This window comes from Chinchilla lanigera, unplaced genomic scaffold (assembly GCF_000276665.1).
Source record: "Chinchilla lanigera isolate Chin_1 unplaced genomic scaffold, ChiLan1.0 scaffold00019, whole genome shotgun sequence".
Lineage (NCBI taxonomy): Eukaryota > Metazoa > Chordata > Mammalia > Rodentia > Chinchillidae > Chinchilla > Chinchilla lanigera.
This window is the reverse complement of record NW_004955420.1, coordinates 13,732,262-13,754,764: the sequence shown is the minus strand read 5'-3', so window position 1 is coordinate 13,754,764 and position 22,503 is coordinate 13,732,262. Positions and strand designations below refer to the sequence as shown.

The 22,503-nt window shown below is 35.8% G+C and overlaps 1 protein-coding gene across 2 annotated transcripts in view; it reads right to left on the bottom strand.

Moving 5' to 3' along the window:
• Acap2 (ArfGAP with coiled-coil, ankyrin repeat and PH domains 2) overlaps positions 1 to 22,503 on the bottom strand; it is a 127,872-nt gene that overhangs the window by 22,589 nt on the left and 82,780 nt on the right. Inside the window, exons 10-16 of one of the 2 annotated variants that reach the window (XM_005383183.2) lie at positions 18,825 to 18,937; positions 12,920 to 12,940; positions 9,525 to 9,576; positions 8,101 to 8,201; positions 7,152 to 7,257; positions 1,578 to 1,786; positions 1,176 to 1,245 (exon numbers count right to left, since the gene is read on the bottom strand). In XM_005383183.2, coding sequence (XP_005383240.1) covers positions 1,176 to 1,245; positions 1,578 to 1,786; positions 7,152 to 7,257; positions 8,101 to 8,201; positions 9,525 to 9,576; positions 12,920 to 12,940; positions 18,825 to 18,937 — 672 coding nt within the window. The remainder of the gene's footprint in view (positions 1 to 1,175; positions 1,246 to 1,577; positions 1,787 to 7,151; positions 7,258 to 8,100; positions 8,202 to 9,524; positions 9,577 to 12,919; positions 12,941 to 18,824; positions 18,938 to 22,503) is intronic. The other variant, XM_005383184.2, reaches the window with a different exon arrangement.

The following is a 22,503-nucleotide window of genomic DNA, read 5'->3' as shown; positions in this document are numbered from 1 at the left end:
TGACATAGAATCTAAATTTCTTTTAAAAACCACAAAAATATAGAAACGCTGGTTTTCTTAAAAAGTGAACTGACTTGGAGTTGAGTGCTATATAAACTTAATAATTTTTAAAATCTACCATGAAAACACCAGATTTGCCAAAATAGCCTCAGATGTGCTCTACTACTCCAAAAATAAGACCTACCTGGAAAATAGTCAGTCTTGAAAACCAGAGATCAAAAATGCCAGCCCCTAACAACCTATCTTTGCCTCATCTGCCTGCCATCATATTCTCTTGTCTGGTGGCTACTCTGTAAGGCATATGCTGACTAGGGCTGGCAATTCTGACCTCTAGTTCTCAAAGCTCATTATTTTCCAGTTCAGTCTTATTTTCGGGGAAACATAGTTCATTGCTAACCTGAACATTATGGTTTAGATCTAGAATGTCCCCCAGAAGTCTGTTTCTCAGAGGTGGGGCTTTCAGAAGGTGATGGGATTGACCCACAGAAGAGGTGTGTCGCACCTCTGGAGTACACACCCACCTCTCCAGCTTCTCCCTTCACACTCTGCTTCCTCGCTGCTATGAATTCAGCTGCTTTCCTCTGCCAGGCTCTTCCATCGTTCTGTCTCCGCCTGGAGCCAGCTGACTTTGGACTAAACTGTGAGCCAAAATAAACCACTTCTCCTCTAAATTGTGAATGTCTCAACAGTGAGAAACCTGACTAATATTATGAGTAACTCATAAATTTGTAAACTAAGTGTCTTAGTCACTTTCTTGTTGCTGAGACAAAATACCTAACACCCACAGTTTAAAGGAGGAGAGGTTTATTTTGGCTCACAGTTTGAGAAGTTTCAGTCCACAGCTGCTGATGGGGCTGGCCACAGTGGATAGCCGCTTGGGTCATGGCTGCTGCTCCATCAGAGCTGCTAGGAAGCAGACAGTGCAGGGAGGAGGCAGCCTGGGAGGGAGATGAACCCTTCAGGTCACACCCCTAGGGACTGGCCTCTGCCCAGCCCCACCTCCAGCAGCAAGTCACCCATGAACGCGGGGATGGACTGTCCACTGCTGAGTATAGCTCCCCCATGTGATCACCTTTTAAACACATGAGGCTTTAGGGGATTCAAATCATAACACCAACTCTAGCATCTTCACTTTCATGTGAAAATATGAATACAAATATAAATATTTATTTTACCTTTAAAAGTTCAGGCTCCCAGGTGTCTAAAGTTAAAGATCGTACTTTTGAAAAATGAACCCCAAGACTCCTACGTGGAGGGAGAAAAAGGACTTCATTATTAATATAAAACTATCAGGTTTCTATTCTATTTGTATATTTATGCAAATTATTTTTCTCTTTAAAGTGGTGCAGGCTCTAATATAGACTCAATCAACACACATAAATAGGGATCGATCTGATTAACAATGGATGGTGAACAAAAGTCCTTGAAAGCACTTTTTAAACCAGAATTTTACCCACTTATAAAAGGCACAAAGATACAAACCGGTAGTTACACTGGAGAAATGAGGTTCTGTAACAAATGGAACACAATACACGTTCATATGAAAGACGCCTCTCCCCCTGGGCAGGCCTACCTACCGGTGAATCCCAGAGCACTCAATACACAAGGTGATGCCCAAGTTGATGCTGGCCCACCGTGGATCTGCCTGGCCACAGTCACAGCAGCTGGCATTGCCAGGGATGCACTGGACCCGCTGCAGTGCACTTTCTCCCTTCAATAATTTCTCTTTTGACTCACTTCCAGAATCTAGGCTTCCTGTTGATGGAGAGGATTTCTTATCCAGCTTCTAAAAGAATTAAGAATTATTTAGTTGTAATAGTATGTTGCATGCTGCATATGCCAGACAAAAGCTTCCAATTAACTGTCTATAATGAGCATAGTAAGTCAGGCACTATTCTAAGCACTGGAGATCAAAGAATAGTAAGATATAGAAGTCTATCAACAGACTTTTATTTTTTGTTGTTGGGCTTTGTTCTGCTTTTGTTTTTTTTTTGAGACAGGGTCTTGCCATATAGTTCAGGCCGGCCTTGAACTCACTATGTAACCCAGGCTGGTCTCAAACTCATGGTGATTCTCCTGCCTCAGCCTCCCAACTACTGGGATTACAGGCATGAGCCACCATGCCCAAGTATCAATGGACTTTTACTCTAGTGAGGAAAAAAACATATAAATATTTAAAATTATATATCTATATATATAACTGACATAACAAACATATGTGCAAGATAAAAAAGGCAGAGAGAAGGGGGAAACACTAACATGCAGGGTGAGAGGCAAACACGAGACTATTAAGACTCAATAATAAAATATTATTTCATACCACAGTTTTCCAAGGTATATAGTTAACTATAAGCAAGTTATTTTAATTACTGTAGTGAATAAATTTTTAAAAGTACAATCTTATATAGTTAAATATTAAAAGATCAGCTACATAATTTTAATTGCAGAACAAAATCAACACGAAAACAAAAAATGACTAAAATTTCAAGGGCTATTAGGTAAATGAGACTAATAAGCAAAAGTTAAATTTTTAAAGTGCATAACACAATTTATACTACTAATAAAGAATATTTAAAAAGAATTTCTCTATATATGACAATAATGACCAAATACAAAACTATGGCTCACAAACTCAAAGGATTAAAGATTGAGTCTATGAAGTCTCTAGTTTCAAAGCATTCCAACCTTAGCAAACCAGTTAGTTAGCACTGAATTAGAAATACAATTTGCTCTTGTTCTGCCCTTTTTGAAAACTCAACTCCACAGCTATTAGACTGGCCCAGGAAGTTTCAGAGAGATGAGCTCCATGAGAAATGTGTCTACTCAAGGGCACAACCCTGTGCAGGGTCCCGGATCCCACAGCAGGTGAGGATGTCTGCTTAGGGAGGCAGTACGGCAAGGAAAACAGGAGCCTGGGTAGGGAGAGGAGGGCCTGTGAGGAGGAGGACCAGGTACCTAGTGGGAGGTATCAGAGCACAAGTGGGGTAAAAATATTGGTGCACAGCTGGCAGAACAAAGTTGGGAGCAAGTGGCAGCAGAGACAGGGTACTAGTACAGAGGGATAAATCATAAAGTAAACAAATATCAATGGGGGGGCTAAATTTCTTACTGCAGAAAAAGGAGTTATTTATAAGAAAAAGGAATACTATACTAAATCTTGCTATTATTAAATTAGAACTAGAGATATCAATAGGCATACTAATGGTCTACAATATGAACAGATAAAACAGACATAAATAGATACATGCATATTATAAATCTTATCTTGTTTTATATCATTCTCTACTAAAAGGAACTAGGCTTCTTTGGAGAAATGGCTAATTTCATGGCCAGTGAAAAGAAAGCGTAAGAAGATGAACATGTCTTGCTGACAAGTAAAGAAGTATTCAAAGATCAGCAGGGCTGAATCCAAAGAATACAGAAAACACCACGTCCAAATACTCCCCTTGTTTTAAATACATTTATCCATTGTTCTTGCCATTTTCTAAAGCATTTCTCAAAGTCCTCTCTCATGAGTGTCTTTTTGTGGCTGCCTTAATGTCCTGAATCAATTCAAAATGTTTATAGAAATTTCTGTCAAATAAAAACATCACAGTGTTCCTCATCCACCTCATCCACTGGATCTGGCACTGTGTGACTTCTGGCTCTTCCCCAAAGTCAAAATGACCATGAAAGGGAAATGTTTTGAATAAATTCAGGATATCGAGACAGCCACAACACTACAACACTCAAGAAAGAGCACTTCCAGAACCACTTCAGAAAGTGTTAAGAACAGTGGGAAAAGTCTGTTCAAAGAGAGGCAGAGTATTTTGAGAGGGATTCATGGCAATGTGTCTTTCTAATAAAGTTTTTAAATTGAAACAGTCACTATATTTTTAATGATACCTTACACTCATGAGTAAATGGCAAAATAATCCCAAACTGAGGAGCATTCTACTAAATAGTATGGAATTTTCAAAACTATCAAGCTCAAGAAGATGAAGATAACAGTGAAGAACAAATCATGCATGAAGCAGATTAAACAAACATTACAACCAAATGCTACTTGTGCTTCTAAAGCTTTTTGCTGTAAAGAACATTACTGGGGCAACTGTTAAACTGGAATGTTTGGGAATTAAATGGTAGCAATTTATCAGGCTCACATCTTAACTTGACAACCTTACAAACCTGACTGTACAGGAGAATGGCATAGGTTGTACGAATGGGAATAATGGGTGATAGACAATCATGTTGGCAACTCACTTTCAAGTAGTTTAGGGAAAGAAAGTTACTTGTACCGTACCTGGAACTTCCAGATAAGCTTGAGATTATTTCCAAAAAATTTTTTAAAGAATTGTCTTGTTTTATCAGTACATGCTTGAGAATGTGAAATTAGCTCACAGTTATAAAAATAAAAAAATCAGTATTATAATGTCAGTATTATAATGCAGAAATCATGTGTTGGTTCATTCCCAATTGTTCACTGTTTGTTGTTGTTGTTGTTTTGAGATAGGATCTCACTCTATAGTCCAGGCTGGCCTTGAACTCAATATATAGCCAAGGCTGGCCTCAAATTTGTGACAATCCTCCTGCCTCAGCCTCCAAGTGCTGGAATTATAGGTGTGTGCCACCATGCCCAGCAACCCAATTCTTTTCTATGTGCTAACATTTTTGCACCAAATTAGAGAAGCTAACAGCTAAGTATGCTAACACAGCATAACCTGGGGAAGCCACCCCAAAGAATATAGCACTAAAAATGAAAGTAGAAGGAATGACTGCTTCAGAAACAGATCTCAGGGCTCCTCCTCAACCTCCCACTCTTAGTTGGCTGCTCTCTGTACACAAGAACATGAAAGGACTCAAAGTTTATTCTCTGGAGCAACAAAACAGTCTCTGGATGGGGTTCACGTGACAGGTGAAAAGCAGGAAACAGAGTTAACATACACGTACTGAATGCTAAGATATCCAACACTTGGGGCCAGGGATACAGCTCAGTGGTGCAGTGCCTGCCTGGCAAGCATGAGGTCCTGACTTTGATTTCTGGTACCCCCACCAAGAGATATCCAATACTTACATTTGTACCAGCCCTTCACCCCTATGTGGGAGATCAAGCAAATTTCCCTGGAAAATCACACAGCCAGAAAGTCTCCAAAGATCCTAATTCCAGTGGTTGTAAACGAACAGTCCAGACTTGGGTGTATCTTACAATCAACAAAGTCTCAACTACGTGCCTAGAAGTTCCAAAAGGCTTGTAGCCTTAACTTATAATCATGAGCCAAGGACAATCTCTACCACAGTGGTCCTCAAATTTGCTTGTTCATGGAAACCTAGGAAACTTTTAAAAATAGTAATGCCTGTGTCCCAATTCCATTTAATTGTCCTGGCATAAGACCTAAGCACTGGGAGTTTTTAAGTCTCTATGTGTTACTATAAGTCAACATTAAGAATAGCTCAACATTACATTTATGACAAAAGAACAGGTTTAGCTGTACAAACAGTGAACAAAGAGGAATACTTGGAAACTGTGTTAACAGAATGGAAATATTCGATAGAAGGTTTAGAAGATTAACTAGGAAGATTTCCTAGGAAGTAGAGCAAAGAAAACACACACATACACACATAGAAAATCCTAATACAGTCCAGAAATGCTATAAAGAAAAAACAAAAATTGAAGAGGAAAAATACAAAAGATCAGTAATAAAAAGCTCCAACAGCAGCACTGGAAAAGAGGAGGGGAGGAGAACAGAATACTGTTGTACTTCTTAAAGTTAATTATTTCTGACCTAAAAATACACTCAGCCAAACTATCAAATAAATGTGAGGACAGAATAAAAACATTCTTGGGCATGTATGCACTCACTTTCAGGAAGATACTGGAAGCTTTTCTTAAGTCAAGAGGATTCTTAGAAAGACACAGGACACAAGAAAGAGCAGAATCTCCAAAAATGATTATGTAAGGAAATCCCAGACTATTAGCAATAGTGCAAGATTAGGGCATGACTGATCTAGGCTGGAGAAGTGTGATGCAGGTGACAAGTATTTTGGGGGCTATCTTCACCAGAAAGCCCTTTGTCAACATTCCCACCATCTGTATCCCTTGGCTGCTGCTGAAATTCCTATTGTTTCTTCAGTGCCTCACTACTTGGATTAAGTGAGTACCCCAGTTCCTGCTTAGGAAGAGCTCTGCTTCAACCTATTGAGAGCTATAAGTTGGCCATGAGTTTTGAAATACAACTCAGAGAACACTCCATCTCCTGACTGTATTTGTTAGTTGACTATCACAAGCCTATGCCTCAGCTACACCAGAGGACATAACAGTAATAACTTGCATTTCCAACGGCTCACTCAGAAGCTTTGCCTTCACAGCGGCACACAAAACTACATATTCAGTTTATCTTTTCCAAAGAGGCTTCAGCCAGACGTGGTGGCACATGGCTGTAATCCCAGCACTTGGGAGGCTGAGGCAGGAGGATCGTTGTGAGTTTGAGACCAGCGTGGGCTACCAAGTGAGCTCAAGGCCAGTCTGAGCTGCAAAGTGAGACCCTGTCTCAAAAGGACAAAAAACAAACAAACAAACAAAGAGGCTTCAACTAAGGGACAGTATTATGCTTTTTGTTTTGCTTTGCTTTTTTTTTTTCTTTTTTTTCTTTTGGAGAAAGGCTGGCCTCAAACTCTCAGTGATCCTCTTGCTTCAGCCTCCCAAGTGCTGGGATTACAGGCATATAATACCACACCCAGCTGTTTTTGCTTTTTATTCAATTTTAATTTTTAAAAACATTTCATGATAATTATTTTATTATTAAATAGTACAATATTTCCAAATAGGGAAAAAACACCAACATCAGAATATGTTACTCCAATCTGGGACATATATTCAAATATTAAAATAAAATGATAAGTAAAATTAACAGAAATAAGAAAAATTGAATGACTTTTAAAACCCATTTCAAGGGGCCAGGGATACAGCTCAGTGGCACAAGCGCCTGCCTGGCAAGGGCAAGGTCCTGAGTTTGATTCCCAATACCAAAAAAACAGAAACAAAAACAAAACAAAAAAAACACTTCAATGATATAAAACTATCACATAAAAGGTGCTATGATCATATAGCAACCCAACTAAAATGAAAAACTCTTGGCAATATATTACTTGGTATTGATAGTACCTCTACTGACCTCTGATTCGTCACCCTTCTCTCTGTAAGCAGTTGCAATACTGGTCTGAACAGCCTTAATCCACGCCTGCCGAAGCTTTTCGGAATCTGCCTGGAGCATACAGCTTCTAAAAGAAAATAACATTGTTTTCTCAGACCAGAAAAAAAAGCAAGCCCAAAAGCTTTTTTTTTGGCTCACTTTAGTATTTAATAATTTTCTAGCAAAAATTAATTTCTATTGAAAACAATTTAATTTCATCAATCTTTTAGACAATATATGTTCAAGAAAAAAATCAGGATACCAATGAAACAAATTATCTCCTGAAAATTAATTTGCACATTAAAAATTTAAATAAACTCTTAAATTTACCATATGAACAAAGCCTTCTTTTTTCTTGATTGACTGATTGCAGTGCTGGAGTTTGAACCTAAGCCCTTCCCATTGAGCTATATCCCTAGCCATTTTAATTTTTTTATTTTTGAGGCAATGTCTTGTCACCAAGCTGCCCAGGCTGAGTTTGATCTTCCTGCCTCAGCCTTGCAGAGTGCCAAGATTTTATAACATTATAGTTCTCAAAGCAATTCATCTGATATATGATTTTAGTCCATCATCACAGTGAAAAATTTTTCACATGGGCACATAAATAACCTTTATAGAATTTAAAGAATATAATACAGGTGGGAACTTATGTTATTATGTCTATAATAGCTATAGTCATTAATTATTAAAATTTATTTTTAAAACACTTTTTTTCTTATTTAGCACAGACGGTTGTAAGTGCAAATTTCTCTATTCTGGAAAGTTCTTTTTTTTTGGTTTTTCTCTGGTACCGGGAACTGAACTCACGACCTTGCGCTTGCCAGGCAGGCGCTTTTGCGGCTGAGCTAAATCCCCAGCCCCACTGGAAAGTTCTTTTAAGACAAACTATAGAAATATGAAAGCAATTCTCAAGCTCCTCAGAAATACTTACTTCGTGGGAGAGACCACCTCAAAGCAGAATCGTCTTTCTATGTCTTCACAGTGCTTCACTGTGCAGAGCCTAAGATCTTCAACTACAACTGTGGGGTTATCCTGCAAAACAGATGCAAAGTTTCCATATTTACCAACGTATTTTTAAATACCACCAACTTTACTTTGGTCTAATTTAAAGATTTATATTACCTTACTGCAAACACAGATAGGGGTTACTGAGCTAGATATAATGAATATAGGTAATTCTGAGACTCTCAAAATTACTAATGAAGTAATTTATATAGAGCTTGGTCAATGCTCCATACTTAGCATATTCAATAAATGTTGGCTCCCTCTTAGTTCTCTTCCATTTTCATTCAGAGCCACTACTCTCTTGATCTCTACTCATGTATAACAAAAGCTATTTTCCTCCAAAGAGAAGCCTTTAACGAATCATGTTTTTAAAACTGCAGCTGGGTGTGATGGTGCATGTGTAATCTCAACACTTGGGAGGCTGAAGGAGGAAGACAACCAAGAGTTCACAGTCAGCCTGGACTATATAATGAGTTCAATACCATCCTAAGCTACATAGGCAAGAGCCTATATTAAAACAAAACTCTCAAACATGTTTATAAATCCTTTCTAAAATTCCTTTAAAGAGAATGGTTCTACTACTTAATAAGAATGTTAACTCAAAACCAAGTTTATCAGAGTAGAAGAAACCATAAACAATTTACTTAAAGAATTTATAAGAAACAGACCTGCCAATATAGGACCTAGCATGTAAAATTTCACATTATGTCATCTCAAGAGTTAAGCGGATATTTAACATTTATAGTCTACCAAACATCATTTACAAAGGCTAACTAAGTGAAAACCAAGTCATCAGTTACAAATGGTTCTTTTTTCTAACAATTTTTAATATTCTCAAATTATAAGTAACTCTAATATATAAAATATTCAACCCTTGAAATAAAGTTCAGGAAAACAAACATGAATACAATATTAGTAAATTAAGGAGGTTCCATTTAAATTACTTTGAGTTTACATTTTAATTAATGTCATTTTTACCCTGTCTATATTATCACTGTTGGTCCTAAAATGGTTATTCCTTAAAAGGCATACTCTGCTTCAGTTTCAAGAACTACTGTAGAATGGTGGATTCCTGCCACACAGACAGAGGAACACACTGAGAAATAACTCTGGGGCACAGAAAAATCTATCTCAAGGCTTGGAATGAAAAAGCTAGGGCTGGAAATCACTCCACCTTTAAGGATCAAATGCTGCTGCTTCCACTCCAGTCTTGTATACATGCCCACACAGAAAACGAACAGCGAAGACAGGAATTTTGCAGATGAGCATTTCTGGACTTCAGTGTTTAATAAGACAGATAAAGAATAAGTATTGGGGACTCACTGGGTTTTCACTTAATTAAATACCTACCTTAAACTTTTTCTGGTAAACCAGCTGATTGTTCTGTATTGAAAACCAGCGTCTAAATAAAGATAAAACAGATTACGTCTTCATGAACATAAGGTACTGTTGTTGTTGGCAGAGATGAAGTATTTGAGGAAGCATTCAAAAATCAGTTTATGGTAATTATATTGAGAAGTGCATTGTCTTGTTTTGCTTTATATAAACTGATAATAATATGAAGTAGCTACTAAAATTAAGAATACATATTTTAAAACCACAGATTAGGAAAACAAAATTAGTATATTTTGTTTCATTTTATATCATAAATTTACATCCCTACAAAAGGTGTTATTTTTACACTATCACCAAATAATTGTTTTAAAGTACAAATTTATCATTTTTAGGTTCCTTGAAATAACTGTAATCTTTCCCTCAAAACAGTTACTCTTATTGTAAAGTTAAAGTAAATGTACACTGTGAATAAAAATATCCATTTGTGTCAATTAAACATTAAGGTAAGTGGTGCTTTTTCAATCTTTTGGTAGATAATTTAGCAAGTGCTTGATTTAATAAGCAAAACAGAAAACCAATCAATTTGAATTTTACCAAACAGGAAATAATCAAGTTAACTTGCCCTATTTTCATATAAAATACTTCTAAGCAAAATAATCAAAGTTCTTACTACAAATGATTCACTCAACTGTTTTTGCAGTTCTGCTCATTGTTTTAAATCATTAGAAAAACAATTTACTCGCAATCTTCTTTAGAAAAGAAGGCTTAACTATGTATGTCATACTAATTCCAATATATTAAAACAACAAAGATCTAAAGACTTAGAAAAAAATCACAGCCAAAAGCCATTCATAAAAGGAAGCAAAACTTCTCATCAAGCATGAAAGGTAAAACAATATGAGTCATTACTTTAAAATTAGTTTTATGTGAAATGATTTCATTATAAATATTAGTTATTAATCTATTAGCAGATATTCTACCTTTTCATTGATGCTAATACAAAGTACTAAAAATTATATTTAGACTTTTAGAATTTCTATTCCTAACAATTTGGTTACTTCTCCAAAGCTAGAAAATAAGGAGATCATATTTAATCCTTTTACTAGAGACCGTTAGGTTTTCTTGCCACTTAAAAGTAAGCATCTAGATAAAACAAGGTGGGTTGCCTCTAAATGCAAATCATCCAGAGGCACCCTAGAAAAGGAAGAACTTCTGGGTGTCTTTGCTTTGCAGAGACAGCTGTTAGAAATGTTAAACTCCCTACACACAAACAAAATGGTGCAGCCCTGCCACGTGGGATGACATGCAATGGATATGATCTCTGATGTGATTAAAGTGTTTCTTTTTTTAAAAAAATCATTTGAAGGAGGCTGAAGTATATTAATAAGGATTCACAGACTTTGTATTATGGCAATAATATTATATGATTTGATGAAAATTATAGTTTTATTGAAAAATGGAAAAGCACCCATACAATCATGCTAACTTTTCATGCTTCTGAGGTCTTCAAAAAATACTTTCTTTTGACCTACTGCACCTTAGGATAATATCCTCTGAAAATAATAATAAAACACTAGATAAAAACTTAGGGTCTTTTTGTCAGAACCTATTCCCTCTGATGACAACTTTACAGATCATACATATTTCTGAAGCCCACTTCCCCTGCTGTTTATCTGCCTCTGGGTAACATTCTCACATTATCAGTTTTTGTACTCTTGGCAAAAACAATACAAATTCATCTTAATTTGATTTCTAATACAGAAAAAAGTCATGTAATAGACCACAGTTGGAAAATTTTTTTTAATTACAAAAATATGTCTTATAACACTGTCTCCCCTGCACTCCCATTAAACATTTAAAAAAAAACTACACTCATCTAACACTGGCCAACATTTTAATCAGGAACATAAAATGGAATATAATTTGTAATTATAGAATAATCCTAGTTATTAACATTTCTAAGAAAGAGCAAAGTAAGACAAACAGATCATGGCCTGCAGAATACAGGGAAGGAAAGTTAATAGTTTAAGCCCTTAGTACCTAAAATTTCAAAATACTAGAAGAAAAAAATACTTAGATCCAAAGAGACAAACCTTAGAAAGCACTGTGCCAAAAATACTACACTATACAAGACTGAGAAACTGAGGGGCCAGGGATATAGCTCACTGGCAAAAGTGCCTGCCTGGCAAGCATAGGGTCCTGAGTTCGATTCCCGGTACCAAAAAAAACAAAGAAGAAACTGAGCACAAAGCCAAACCCTAAGACAATTATGAAAAAGGAAACTTTGTGGTTTGCTAAGAAAACTAAAGACAGCATTTTATATCTATCTCAACTTAAAGATATTCAGTATATTTTAAACCAGAATATTAAATTCATAAAAAATTAAATACAATTAATTTCTATATGTAATCAAAGCTTCCAGATTACAAAGTGAGGCAAGAAAGGAAATCTATAGAGTCTGCCCAAAAAGGTACACACACATCAGGAGAAGAAAAAGTCTGATTTTTTTTTTTTACAACAGACGGCATTAGCTTCAGACCAGGGACTCTAGAAGATGTCAGAGATCGCAGAAAATCTACCGTACTTCTGGCCCTCAGAGAAGAAATTAAAAATGCATGTGGAACAATGTCAATGGCCAAGGTGACCCAAGCAGCAGTTCGCTGCACTAATAATTGTCTAGAAGTTAATGACCACCACTTTGAGCACCTCTTGTAATTGTAAAGGCCAAAGGTAACTTGTTTTAATCTCATGATGTCTCAAATTTAGTATTCAAATATTTATACGTATTCAAATATTTATACGTATTTTTCTTTTTCTGGAGTGTGTATGCATCTTTGGCAGACTCTAATACACATATATTATATAATCTTTTCCCACATTTAATCACTAGTTCCAGAACTGTACTTGAAATCTGGAACATGAGTAGGTCAAATTCACAAAATTTACAGAAAGTTTACCACTGAAACTATAAAATGATGGGTTCATGTATATATTCACAAAAGTTCCACATACTTAGGAACTGACAATGTATTCTTTCAACATAATTAATGATTATTACCAAAGGTACTAATTGTAGCTGTTCCTCAAATTTTTAAAGTTTGCTACTATATTTCCTTTGTTTAAAAAAAAAGATGTAAAGATAATATTACTCAGTCTGCATCTTCTTCGAGTAATTATAAGAACATCAAATGTTCTTTTACAGATTAAAATAAATTGACAAGATGGGTAATTAGAAGGTGTAATTCCATTCCTCAAATAAAACATTTATATCTTCTTTCCAATTTAAAACATAAAGAGACATTTTATCCATTGCAAGTAATCAACCAGAAATGCAGGTTAATATGAGCTCTCTCGTGCCAAAGAGGAAACTGGAACAAGATGAGGGTGAAGGGAAGGAAGCCATTTGGTACCTGATATGATCGGGCTTTTTCCTGTCATGTGAAAAAATGGGGCAGGATTAAAACATAAGGGAAAGGCGGTAAAAGAATGAAAAACGCAAATGTGCAAAACAAGCAGAGGACTAGCATGATACGAAAATAAAGCAAGAATCAAAGGAACAAGCTCAAGCTTATCACCTACCAAAATAGTCAAAAGTATCTATTTCAATTTATTTATTTATTATATATGTGCATTTGTAGAATTCACTCCAACTCAGGCGTATGAAATGCTAATATTTTGGAAACATTCAAAAATTTGCATCAAGAGTTATCTTATAAAAAGCTCTAGGAGGAAGACTTAGCATAGCTAGGCATATTTCTATTATTATTTTCTGCCTCTAAGGTCATGACTATAAAATATAGCGAATACCTTGTCATAATTAATAAGCTGCTCGAAAAAGTAAGAGAAATAAACACTGCAGGTATATATACATATATCTAGGACAAAACCTTTTCATAAGGAAGGTAAGGTCATTAATTCAGAATTTCAAAGACAAAATACGAGCTGAGTAAGGCTCCCACCGGTACTTCCCTCTCTTCATCAAACAACAGCAGAGTCTAAAGGCCCCGTATGATGAGTAGTTCCATCCTCTATCTACATATACACTTATTTTTTAAAAAACAGCCAATAAAAACAAAACATTTATATCTATACCAGCAGGATATAGAATACTGTTTTTGTAAAAACTGCCTAACACATTTTACACTTTTCACTATATTTTTCTATTGCAACAATGACATCAGCCCTTTTATTAGCTTTCCAAATTATTACTAAATTATCCTAACATTTATTTTCTGTGCTAATCACTTTTCCAAATTATGAGAAGCAAAAAATAAAGTTCTAGTAGCCCATTAACTTAAGCCTGGAACGAAGCCGCCACACTGAAAAAATGACCTGATAGGAAAAGATCGTTGTGGCAGACTTTATACCTTCAGAAGAATATACATAGTGACCCTTTGTTATCTGTGGAAGATCGGTCCAAGGGCCCCAGTAGGTATCAAAATCAGTAGGTGCTCTAGTCCTTCATATAAAACAGTATAGTATTTGCATATAAACTATACACATCCTCATGTGTGTATATGTAAAGTATATATATATATTTATGTATAAATATACATTTTTTCCCTTTTTTTATGGTAGTGGGGATTGATCCCAGGGCCTTCACACTAAGATACATCCCCTCCCCCCTCTTATTGAGATAGAGTCTCACGAAGCCCCTAAGTTGCCCAGACTAAAGCTCAAATTTACAGTCTCTTGCCTCAGCCTCCCAGAGTGCTGCGGTTACAGACAGGGCACTATGCCCAGCTTTTCCATTGTTTAAAATTGTTTAAAGGAGATGATGTCTTGCCAGGCTGGTCTCAAAGAGCAAAGTCAAGCAACTATCCCACATCAGCTTCCAGAGTAGCTATACTACAGGCACATGCCACTGCACTGTGCTCTCCCACGTATTTTTTTTTTTTTTTTTTTTTTTGGTTTTTCTCCGGTACCGGGAACCGAACTCACGACCTTGCGCTTGCCAGGCAGGTGCCTTTGCCGCTGAGCTAAATCCCCAGCCCCTCTCCCACATATTTTAAAACATCTCTAAATTACTTATAATACTTAACATAACATAAATACTAGGCTGCATTGTTATGTTTCATCGTTTAAGGAACAATAACAACAGAAAAGATCTGTAGATGTTTCACGTAATTGTTTTCCTAAGTATTTCTGATCTGTGGTTGGTTGGAGCCATTGATGTGAAATCCATCTATATGAAGGACAATTTATTCAGATGTATGTAGTTTTGAGATATCACAAAATGGAAGTCTGAAACCAATCAATCCATATGAGATATAAAATTTTTCATTCCTTATTCTATGTGAATCATATTACAGAAAATAGAGCTATTCTGTTAATTTCATATTATATTACAGAAAATAGAGCTATTCTGTTGATTTCAGATTATACCTCAGTTTTTAAAACAAACTTCTAATTTATGAAGCATGGGGTAAAGTTAGTTCTAAAACTATTAAGAAATTCTCAGTCACATTCACATATCCCCCCGGAAGAAAGTCTTTTTTAAAAATTGATATTTAAGCCAGGCATGGTGGTGCATGCCTGGAATCCCAGTACTTGGGAGGCTGAGGCAGGAGGATCGTTGCCAGTTCGAGACTACCCTAAGCTACAAAGTGAGCTCAAAGCCGGCCTGAATTGCATAGCAAGATCCTAGCTCAAAAAGACAATCAATCAATCATTAAGTTGATATTTAAAAATATAATGGCATAATGCCGTAAAAGTACAGACCACAGAAATGTATGGTTATGTGATTGTTACCTTACAGTGAGTATACCACCATACTTTCCCTAAAAGTAACAAATCAATCTAAAAAAATACTTCAGCAGTGTGCAGAAAAATCTTCACATATGAATAATTAGATTCCTGGAGTTGTGAAAGGCATAAATATCACTAACATAGTCTTATTCACAGGTCAGCAGAATACAATAAAGTAAGCTGGATGGAGAACTTATTAGAGAAGTAGGGCATATGCAAAGCCAAACATGGGTAAAAAGAAATTACTGGTAAGTACTTCCTTAGATTAGATTTTTGGAAAACCTCATTTAAGAAATTTAGATACATTATAAATTTTTAATAATAACACAGAAAAAACTTTACATGACATTTGTTACTGTTTATATCTAAAATGTCCTCCAAAACCTCATGAACTCATAGGCCAGGCTTTGGACTGGACGTGGGATTTAGTGCTGATGTGCTGCTGGGAGGTGAGGTCTGCTCACAGGAGGTGGCCCAAGAGGGCAGGTCCCGGAAAGGTTTACTCCTCCCCGTGCTCCTTTTATTCTCTCTCTGCTTCCTGCCACCACTTTGCCCTACAATACCAGCCTACCAGGCCGCCCTGCCTCGGAGCCAGGCGACTATGGCCTAAAACCTCTACCAACTGTGAGCCAAAATAACCCTCTCATTAAAATTATGAGTGTTGGGTATTTTGTCCCAGAAATGAAGCAAGCACTGTAACTAAGACAACATTTAAGAGAGTACTCTTCTTCTCCCTATTTTTATAATTCCTTACTGCTATGGTTTGGATATGATCTGTGTCCCAACGATATATGGGTTGGAGACTTAGTCCTTAGAGCCTAGTGCTAGGTACTGAGGTCACAGAAGACACAGCCTATAGAAGGGATTCACACTAGTCTAACAGTCAAGTCAGTTCCCAGGGGAAGAGACCATTATAAAAGAAGCCTGACCCCTTCCCACTCTCTCCCTTCCAGTCTTACCATATGAGCTCCTCTATACACACTTCTGCCGCTGTAATGCCATCCACTGTAAGACCCTCACCAGAGGCCACACAATATTGGACTTTCAGCCTCTAAAACTGTGAGCCAAATAAATCTCTTTTCTGACCATCCTTTAAAACTTCATTTCTTTACTGAAAATTAGGGTATTCTACTATGTTATGACTTAGATCTAAAATGTTCCCCCCAAAGCACCATGTGTTCAGAGGTGGGGCTTCTATAAGGTGACTGGATCAGGCATGCAGTGCTGCAACGTCAGTGGATTCATCCATTGATGAATTCATAACTGAATATGCTGCTGGGAAATGGGGCCAAGTGGGAAGAGGCAGTCACTGGGAGCATGACCTAGAAGGGAGTATTCTTAGAGCTGCTTCCTCCCCTTTCTCTCTGGTTTCAGGCTGCCATGGGGTAAGCAACTGTCCTCTGCCATGCCCTTCTACCATGAAGTTTCTGCCTTGACGCCAGACAACCATGGACTGAATCCCCTGAATTGTAACCCAAAGTAAACCTCTTTCCTTTAAGTTATAGGTGTCACATATTGTGATCAGCAACAAGAAAGGTAACTTATACAAGCTGCAAGTTATGGTTCTGATCAGTAACTCTCGTCTCACTACATACAAGCGGCATCTCTTTTAAAAAGCCTAATTTCCAAAGGCAGTCTCTTTTTCCTGTTGCAGATGGCAATAACATGTCTACAGCTGAGGATTTAACAGTTATATCCAACTTGATTTTATTTACATTTAATATGTGTTAATTAATAGAATTCATAAAACAAGTAAGAAACGAAAAGGTTCATGCTTAAACCGAAATTAGTATTTTCCTACTGCCCTAAACAGCAGCATAATTTTCCACTAACACTTACTGTGCTTCATTTTGAAGTCTGAGATCATTTCTCACTGATGTAGTCCATGGAGGTTCATTTCTTTTCTTCTTAACATAATGGTATGTTTCTATGGATTTATTATATTTTCATTTTGGTAAACTTTAAGGAGGTAGTTTTGAAATCTGAAGGTTAAAATTCAATCTAATATTACATCATAAAATTGTACTGGTTGAGTAATCTTTATTATAAAGATCCACCAATCATAGTATTTCCTACTCTAGCTAAAGAAATTGCCAGGGTAGCCTTAAAAGATTATTGTCTTAATTTTTTAGAGGCTAGAAAACAATTCTAATTTTTTACTTTTAGTATATAATAACTGGAAACATTATTTCTCATCAGGTCACTTGGTTCGCCTCTATTTGTTATTATATATATTTTTAAAGTTCTACATACCTAACTTGAAGAGACTTAATACCTAAGATAATCATTGTTCTTTTTATTTTATATTCATCCTTGGGTAAGAACAAATTATTTCAAATAAAACTACGTGCCTTTTAAACATTCATCAATATCAAAAGCTAGAGAAATGCTCAATAAATCAGATATTTGGAAATATTACTGCTTTTCTCTATAACCTCAACAGAGAAATCAAAATAAGTGCACTAAGAACCTATTTCAATAAAGTAATGAATGTTTTCATTTCATTTTACAAAAATATATACTAACTTAAGCTTACCAAGAAATTTCTATTTATTTTGCTAATGTCTTTTTTAAAAAATACAAAATCAACCTTCTCTATCATTAGACAAATTCATATCCTGTTCAAGCAATAAAATATACACATTTCAACCAACAATAATATAGAAAATCAATTAATCAGGGGTATTCTAATTATTATAAAATTTTTCTGATTTTTTTTTTGTTTTTGAAAAAATGAGGTATCTTTGAATAAGATTCATCACTAATGTTCACAACAGTGCTCCTGAGCCACACAATTTTTTTGATGTTTTACGGTCTGAAATTATTACAATTTATCAGTAAAAAGAAATACAATAAAACACTTCATGTGTTCATTCTTTAACAGACATATAGTGAATTTATAGTTTATAAAATTAGTTTAACAAAAACTCAAAATTTTTGGTAGTCATCAAGTTTAGAATAAAGGAGCAACAATTGCCGTAACATCCCACTTGAAAACAGTCCCATTTGTTTAAGTTATTAATTAATTACAGTTATTACAAAGACTGGGCCGGGGATGTAGTTCAGAGGCACAGTGCCTGCCTGGCAAGCGCAAGGTCCTTAGTTCAATTCCTGGTTCCAAAAATAAATAAATAAACAAAGACCAAGCTTTCAGGCCACCCTGTTTAACAATTCATAAGCAAATGCCAGTAGAACTGTACATAAACATCAGATAAGGGAGGAAGTGAAAGAAGAAAAAAAGCCCATTTATTCTATTTATCAATTATATTCAACATACAATTTTTCCACAGTCTACTTTGTAATAAATGACAGGCAGTTCACATTCAAAAGTCCCCATAGACCAAGAATTACAGAAATTCTCTTCACTGCTTCCTTTAAACCTTGCTTACATTTTAGAATCAAGAATTAATGTCTTCATTTTTACCCTGCTTCTAAGAGCAATCTTTGCAGCGGACTCCAAGAATTTACAGAATTTAGAGAATTATCAAGAAAAGAGCCGCCAAATCAAAGGGAAAGTCAGAATCTGCAAATCCAGAAGGTACAGGATTAGTATTTGAACTATGTTACCTGTTCCATGTTTTGAAGGCATTACTGGCACGTTTGAACAGATATCCTTCCATGACGATGCCATTTGCAGCGTCTACATTGTATTCTAACTTAGAATCATCACTGGAGAAATCCTAGACAAAATTACACACAGAAATTTATGGTTTAACACATTTCCTAGAAAAATAAACTTATCCGAGGGAAAGAGCTCAAAAGGAAAAAAAGTCTTTTTATTAAGATGGTTGTGAAAACTATGTAAGAAATGGGGAGAGGGATCTAAGTGATCAATATTGAGGACTGCTTCAACATATTTGAAGTATTTTTATTTAGTGGACTGTCATGCAGTAAGTACTACAGTGATGGCACAAAAACACAGATGATTATATAGAAAGTATTATTAAAGATAAAAAATACAAGTTGTATTAAAAGGAAAATAATATGTATAAGAGAACAAATATTACATACAGTGTTATAGTTAAAATGCTTTTTTTATGCTAATCTTTTATGATTATATGTGTTCATAAAATTTCAACAGCATATGGATATATTTAATTTGGATTAATTGAATCTACCCTATTTACTAAATATATTACTACCATGGTAGCTTTTTAATCCAATAGGAGGAGAACTCTATTATGTTTAAAAATCAGAAATAGTGTAAAGGAAGTACGGAATTTTTTTTTGCTGAAATAAAATTTAGTTTACAAAGGAGAAAGACCTTAAGATCATAATTGAATGTAGGGATGTTAAGTCCACTTTTTTTTTCAGGACTATGGAATCACTCATAGTTATGCTGTAGCCATTTAAATCTATATTTAAATGTTATTCAAACTCTCTATTTTCCTCCAAAGAGTCAAAAAACTCAGAAATCAGAAATCCAATACTTAAAATATTTCCTAACGAAGTTCCAAATCATTTTGAAGAAAAACTTCAAGATTATGGCTATCACAGCAAATTAAATCTCTAAAATCCAGTCTTAGAACTGTCAAAGTTACTCCTGTACCAATGATTAAAATTAGAATGCTACTTGTCTTGAGAAACATTTTGGCAGAAGCTGGATGAACTGCCTGCTGAGAATGCTGAGATGTGAGGGACCTGCATTAGAGGGAAGGCAGAGTGAGAATCACCCAGGGACCTTCCAAATCCAAGGGTCTACTAAGATGTGAAAGAAAAATAGATTGATTTCAGAAATTTAAAAAAATTTTTAAATCTTCCAATATCTATTTCAAACTTTAACCATAAAAAGATATAATATAAAATGGTTAAATGAAGCAGAATGTATAACTGAATCTTCACATTTCATCCTATTTTTTCTTTGAAAAAGCATCAGAGAAACTTTTAATTCTCTCATTTAAAATTTATTTTGATAGAGATCACTACAAAGCAGCCCTGAGCAGGACTTAAATTAATCAATTTGCTTTTTATGTTTACTTGTGAATTTGTCCAAAGCCTAGGCCGCTTGTCTGGAAGTGGGCCACAGACTCATGATAAGTGAACCTCTGTGAGTCACCAATCCCTACTAAAACTGGTAAAGGCAGATGAAGCAGGAAAGCCTCAAAGGCTAAAATAAGATCACAGCCAAGGACACCTGGATCAATCTCAACTAGATTATAGACTATAGCCTCAGGCATATCACTCCTGGATGGATTAACTTAATCATTATTAAGGATTAATTTAATACCTTATATGGACAAGTCCTTGAGTAATTCTGCCCTTCTGAGTAATTCCCCCTCCCTTCTTCTGATAACTAAATAAATACAGGCCACCCAGAGAAGGTCTTGATCTTCGCCCTGAGAGAATCTCGAATTCTGTGAGAGGGTTTTGATTCTCCTAGTGAGCCCTGCAATCACGCCATTTGCCTCTTTGAGGCAAATGAGCCTCTACTGAGCCTTTGCTGTACACTCATTTGGAAGATTGCACACCTGATCAGCCCACAATAACTAGGGGATATTATTAACCCGCTATTATTTGAGGCTATAATTTTTTTTAACAGTACAAGATATTCAACCCAGGGCTTCAATGTACTCTACCACTAAGATATACCCCCAGTGTGAGCAACAGTTTAATTATGTGGACAGGATCAGCAATAGGTAAAAATGACTTCTGTAACATTTTGAAGGTTTCACTATGACATCTGCAGTTTTATTTAATAGGCCTGATTCTACCTAAGGCATAAAATAATGATAATGGGGATATAGCTCAGTGGAAGAGTAGCCAGCACATACAAGGCCCTGAATTCCATCTCTAGCACTGCAAAACAATAAAATAAAATGAGATATAAAATAAGACTTCCTTAATAGTATCAGGAATCACCAAATGTGACTACATCAAATTACAAAGCTTCTGCACAACAAAGGAAACAAATCAACAGTGAAGAGATAACCTACAGAATGAGAAAATCTTTGCTAACTACTTAGCTACTCTTCTGATAAAGAAATAGACCTCATAAAACTTAAACCAAAAATACACATGGCCAAATCAGTAATAGGGCAAAAAAACAGAATTATCAAGAGAAGTACAAATGGCCAAAAAATGCTCAATATTTTTAGCCTTCACAGAAGTGCAAATTTAAATAAATAAATTAATTAAAAGCCACGGCACATGGCTGTAGTCCCAGAACTTGGCAGATTGAGGCAGGAAGATTGCTGTGAGTTCAAAGTCAGCCTGGGCTACACAGTGAGACCAGGCAAGCCTCAACTACAAAGCAAGACCCTGTCTCAAAAATATAAATAGGTAAGTAAATAAATAAAAATAAAAAAGAAGTACAAATCAAAAAACTACGTTGAAATTTTCTCTAACTCTTGTTAGTATCGCTATCATCAAAAACACAAAAAACAAACTGTCAAGGATGAAAGAACCTTCTTACACTGTTGGTGGGAGTGTAAACTAGTACAAACACTGGAAATCAATGTGCACATTCCTCAAAAAACTAAAAATAGATACATATACCACGGCTTGGTATACTCCCCAAAAAATTTAAAATAGCACACTATAGCGATACACAGTGATATAGTGCCATACATCTGCAGTGGCAAGGGGCTGGGGATTTAGCTCAGCGGCAAAGCGCCTGCCTGGCAAGCGCAAGGTCGTGAGTTCGGTTCCCGGTACCAGAGAAAAACCAAAAAAAAACATCTGCAGTGGCACAATTTACAACAGCTAAGTTGCAGAAATAGGCTATGTGTCCATCAACAGATGAAGAGATAACAGAAATGTGGTATATACATATATACAGGGCATATTATTCTGCCATAAAGAAGAATGAAATCATGTCATCTGCAGGAAAATCAACAGAATTGGAGACCCTCATGTTAAGCAAAATAAGCCAGTCTCAGAAAGTTATATAGCACACATTTTCCCTTATATAAGCAATGTAAAAGCAAATTTTTAAAATATAAAGGAGAAATGATAGAAATTAAAAGGTAAACTTTTAGAGATAGGCATGGGGATCAGACAGCAAGGGCGAGGAGAGTAATGGGGAGGAAAGTAATCAAAATACATGTAAGGAAGGCACATTTTTCTGTATCACTAATAGGCACCAATTACAAAAAGAACCATCATTTGGATCTTTTTCAGAACAGTGCTAACATTCTAGCTGTCATCATTTATTGCCAAGGAAGTGTGTAAGGGAAAAAAATGAGACAACCTTGAACATGCAATGGATTACAAGTGTTTCTCTATTTTTCAACTATATTTCTTGAGA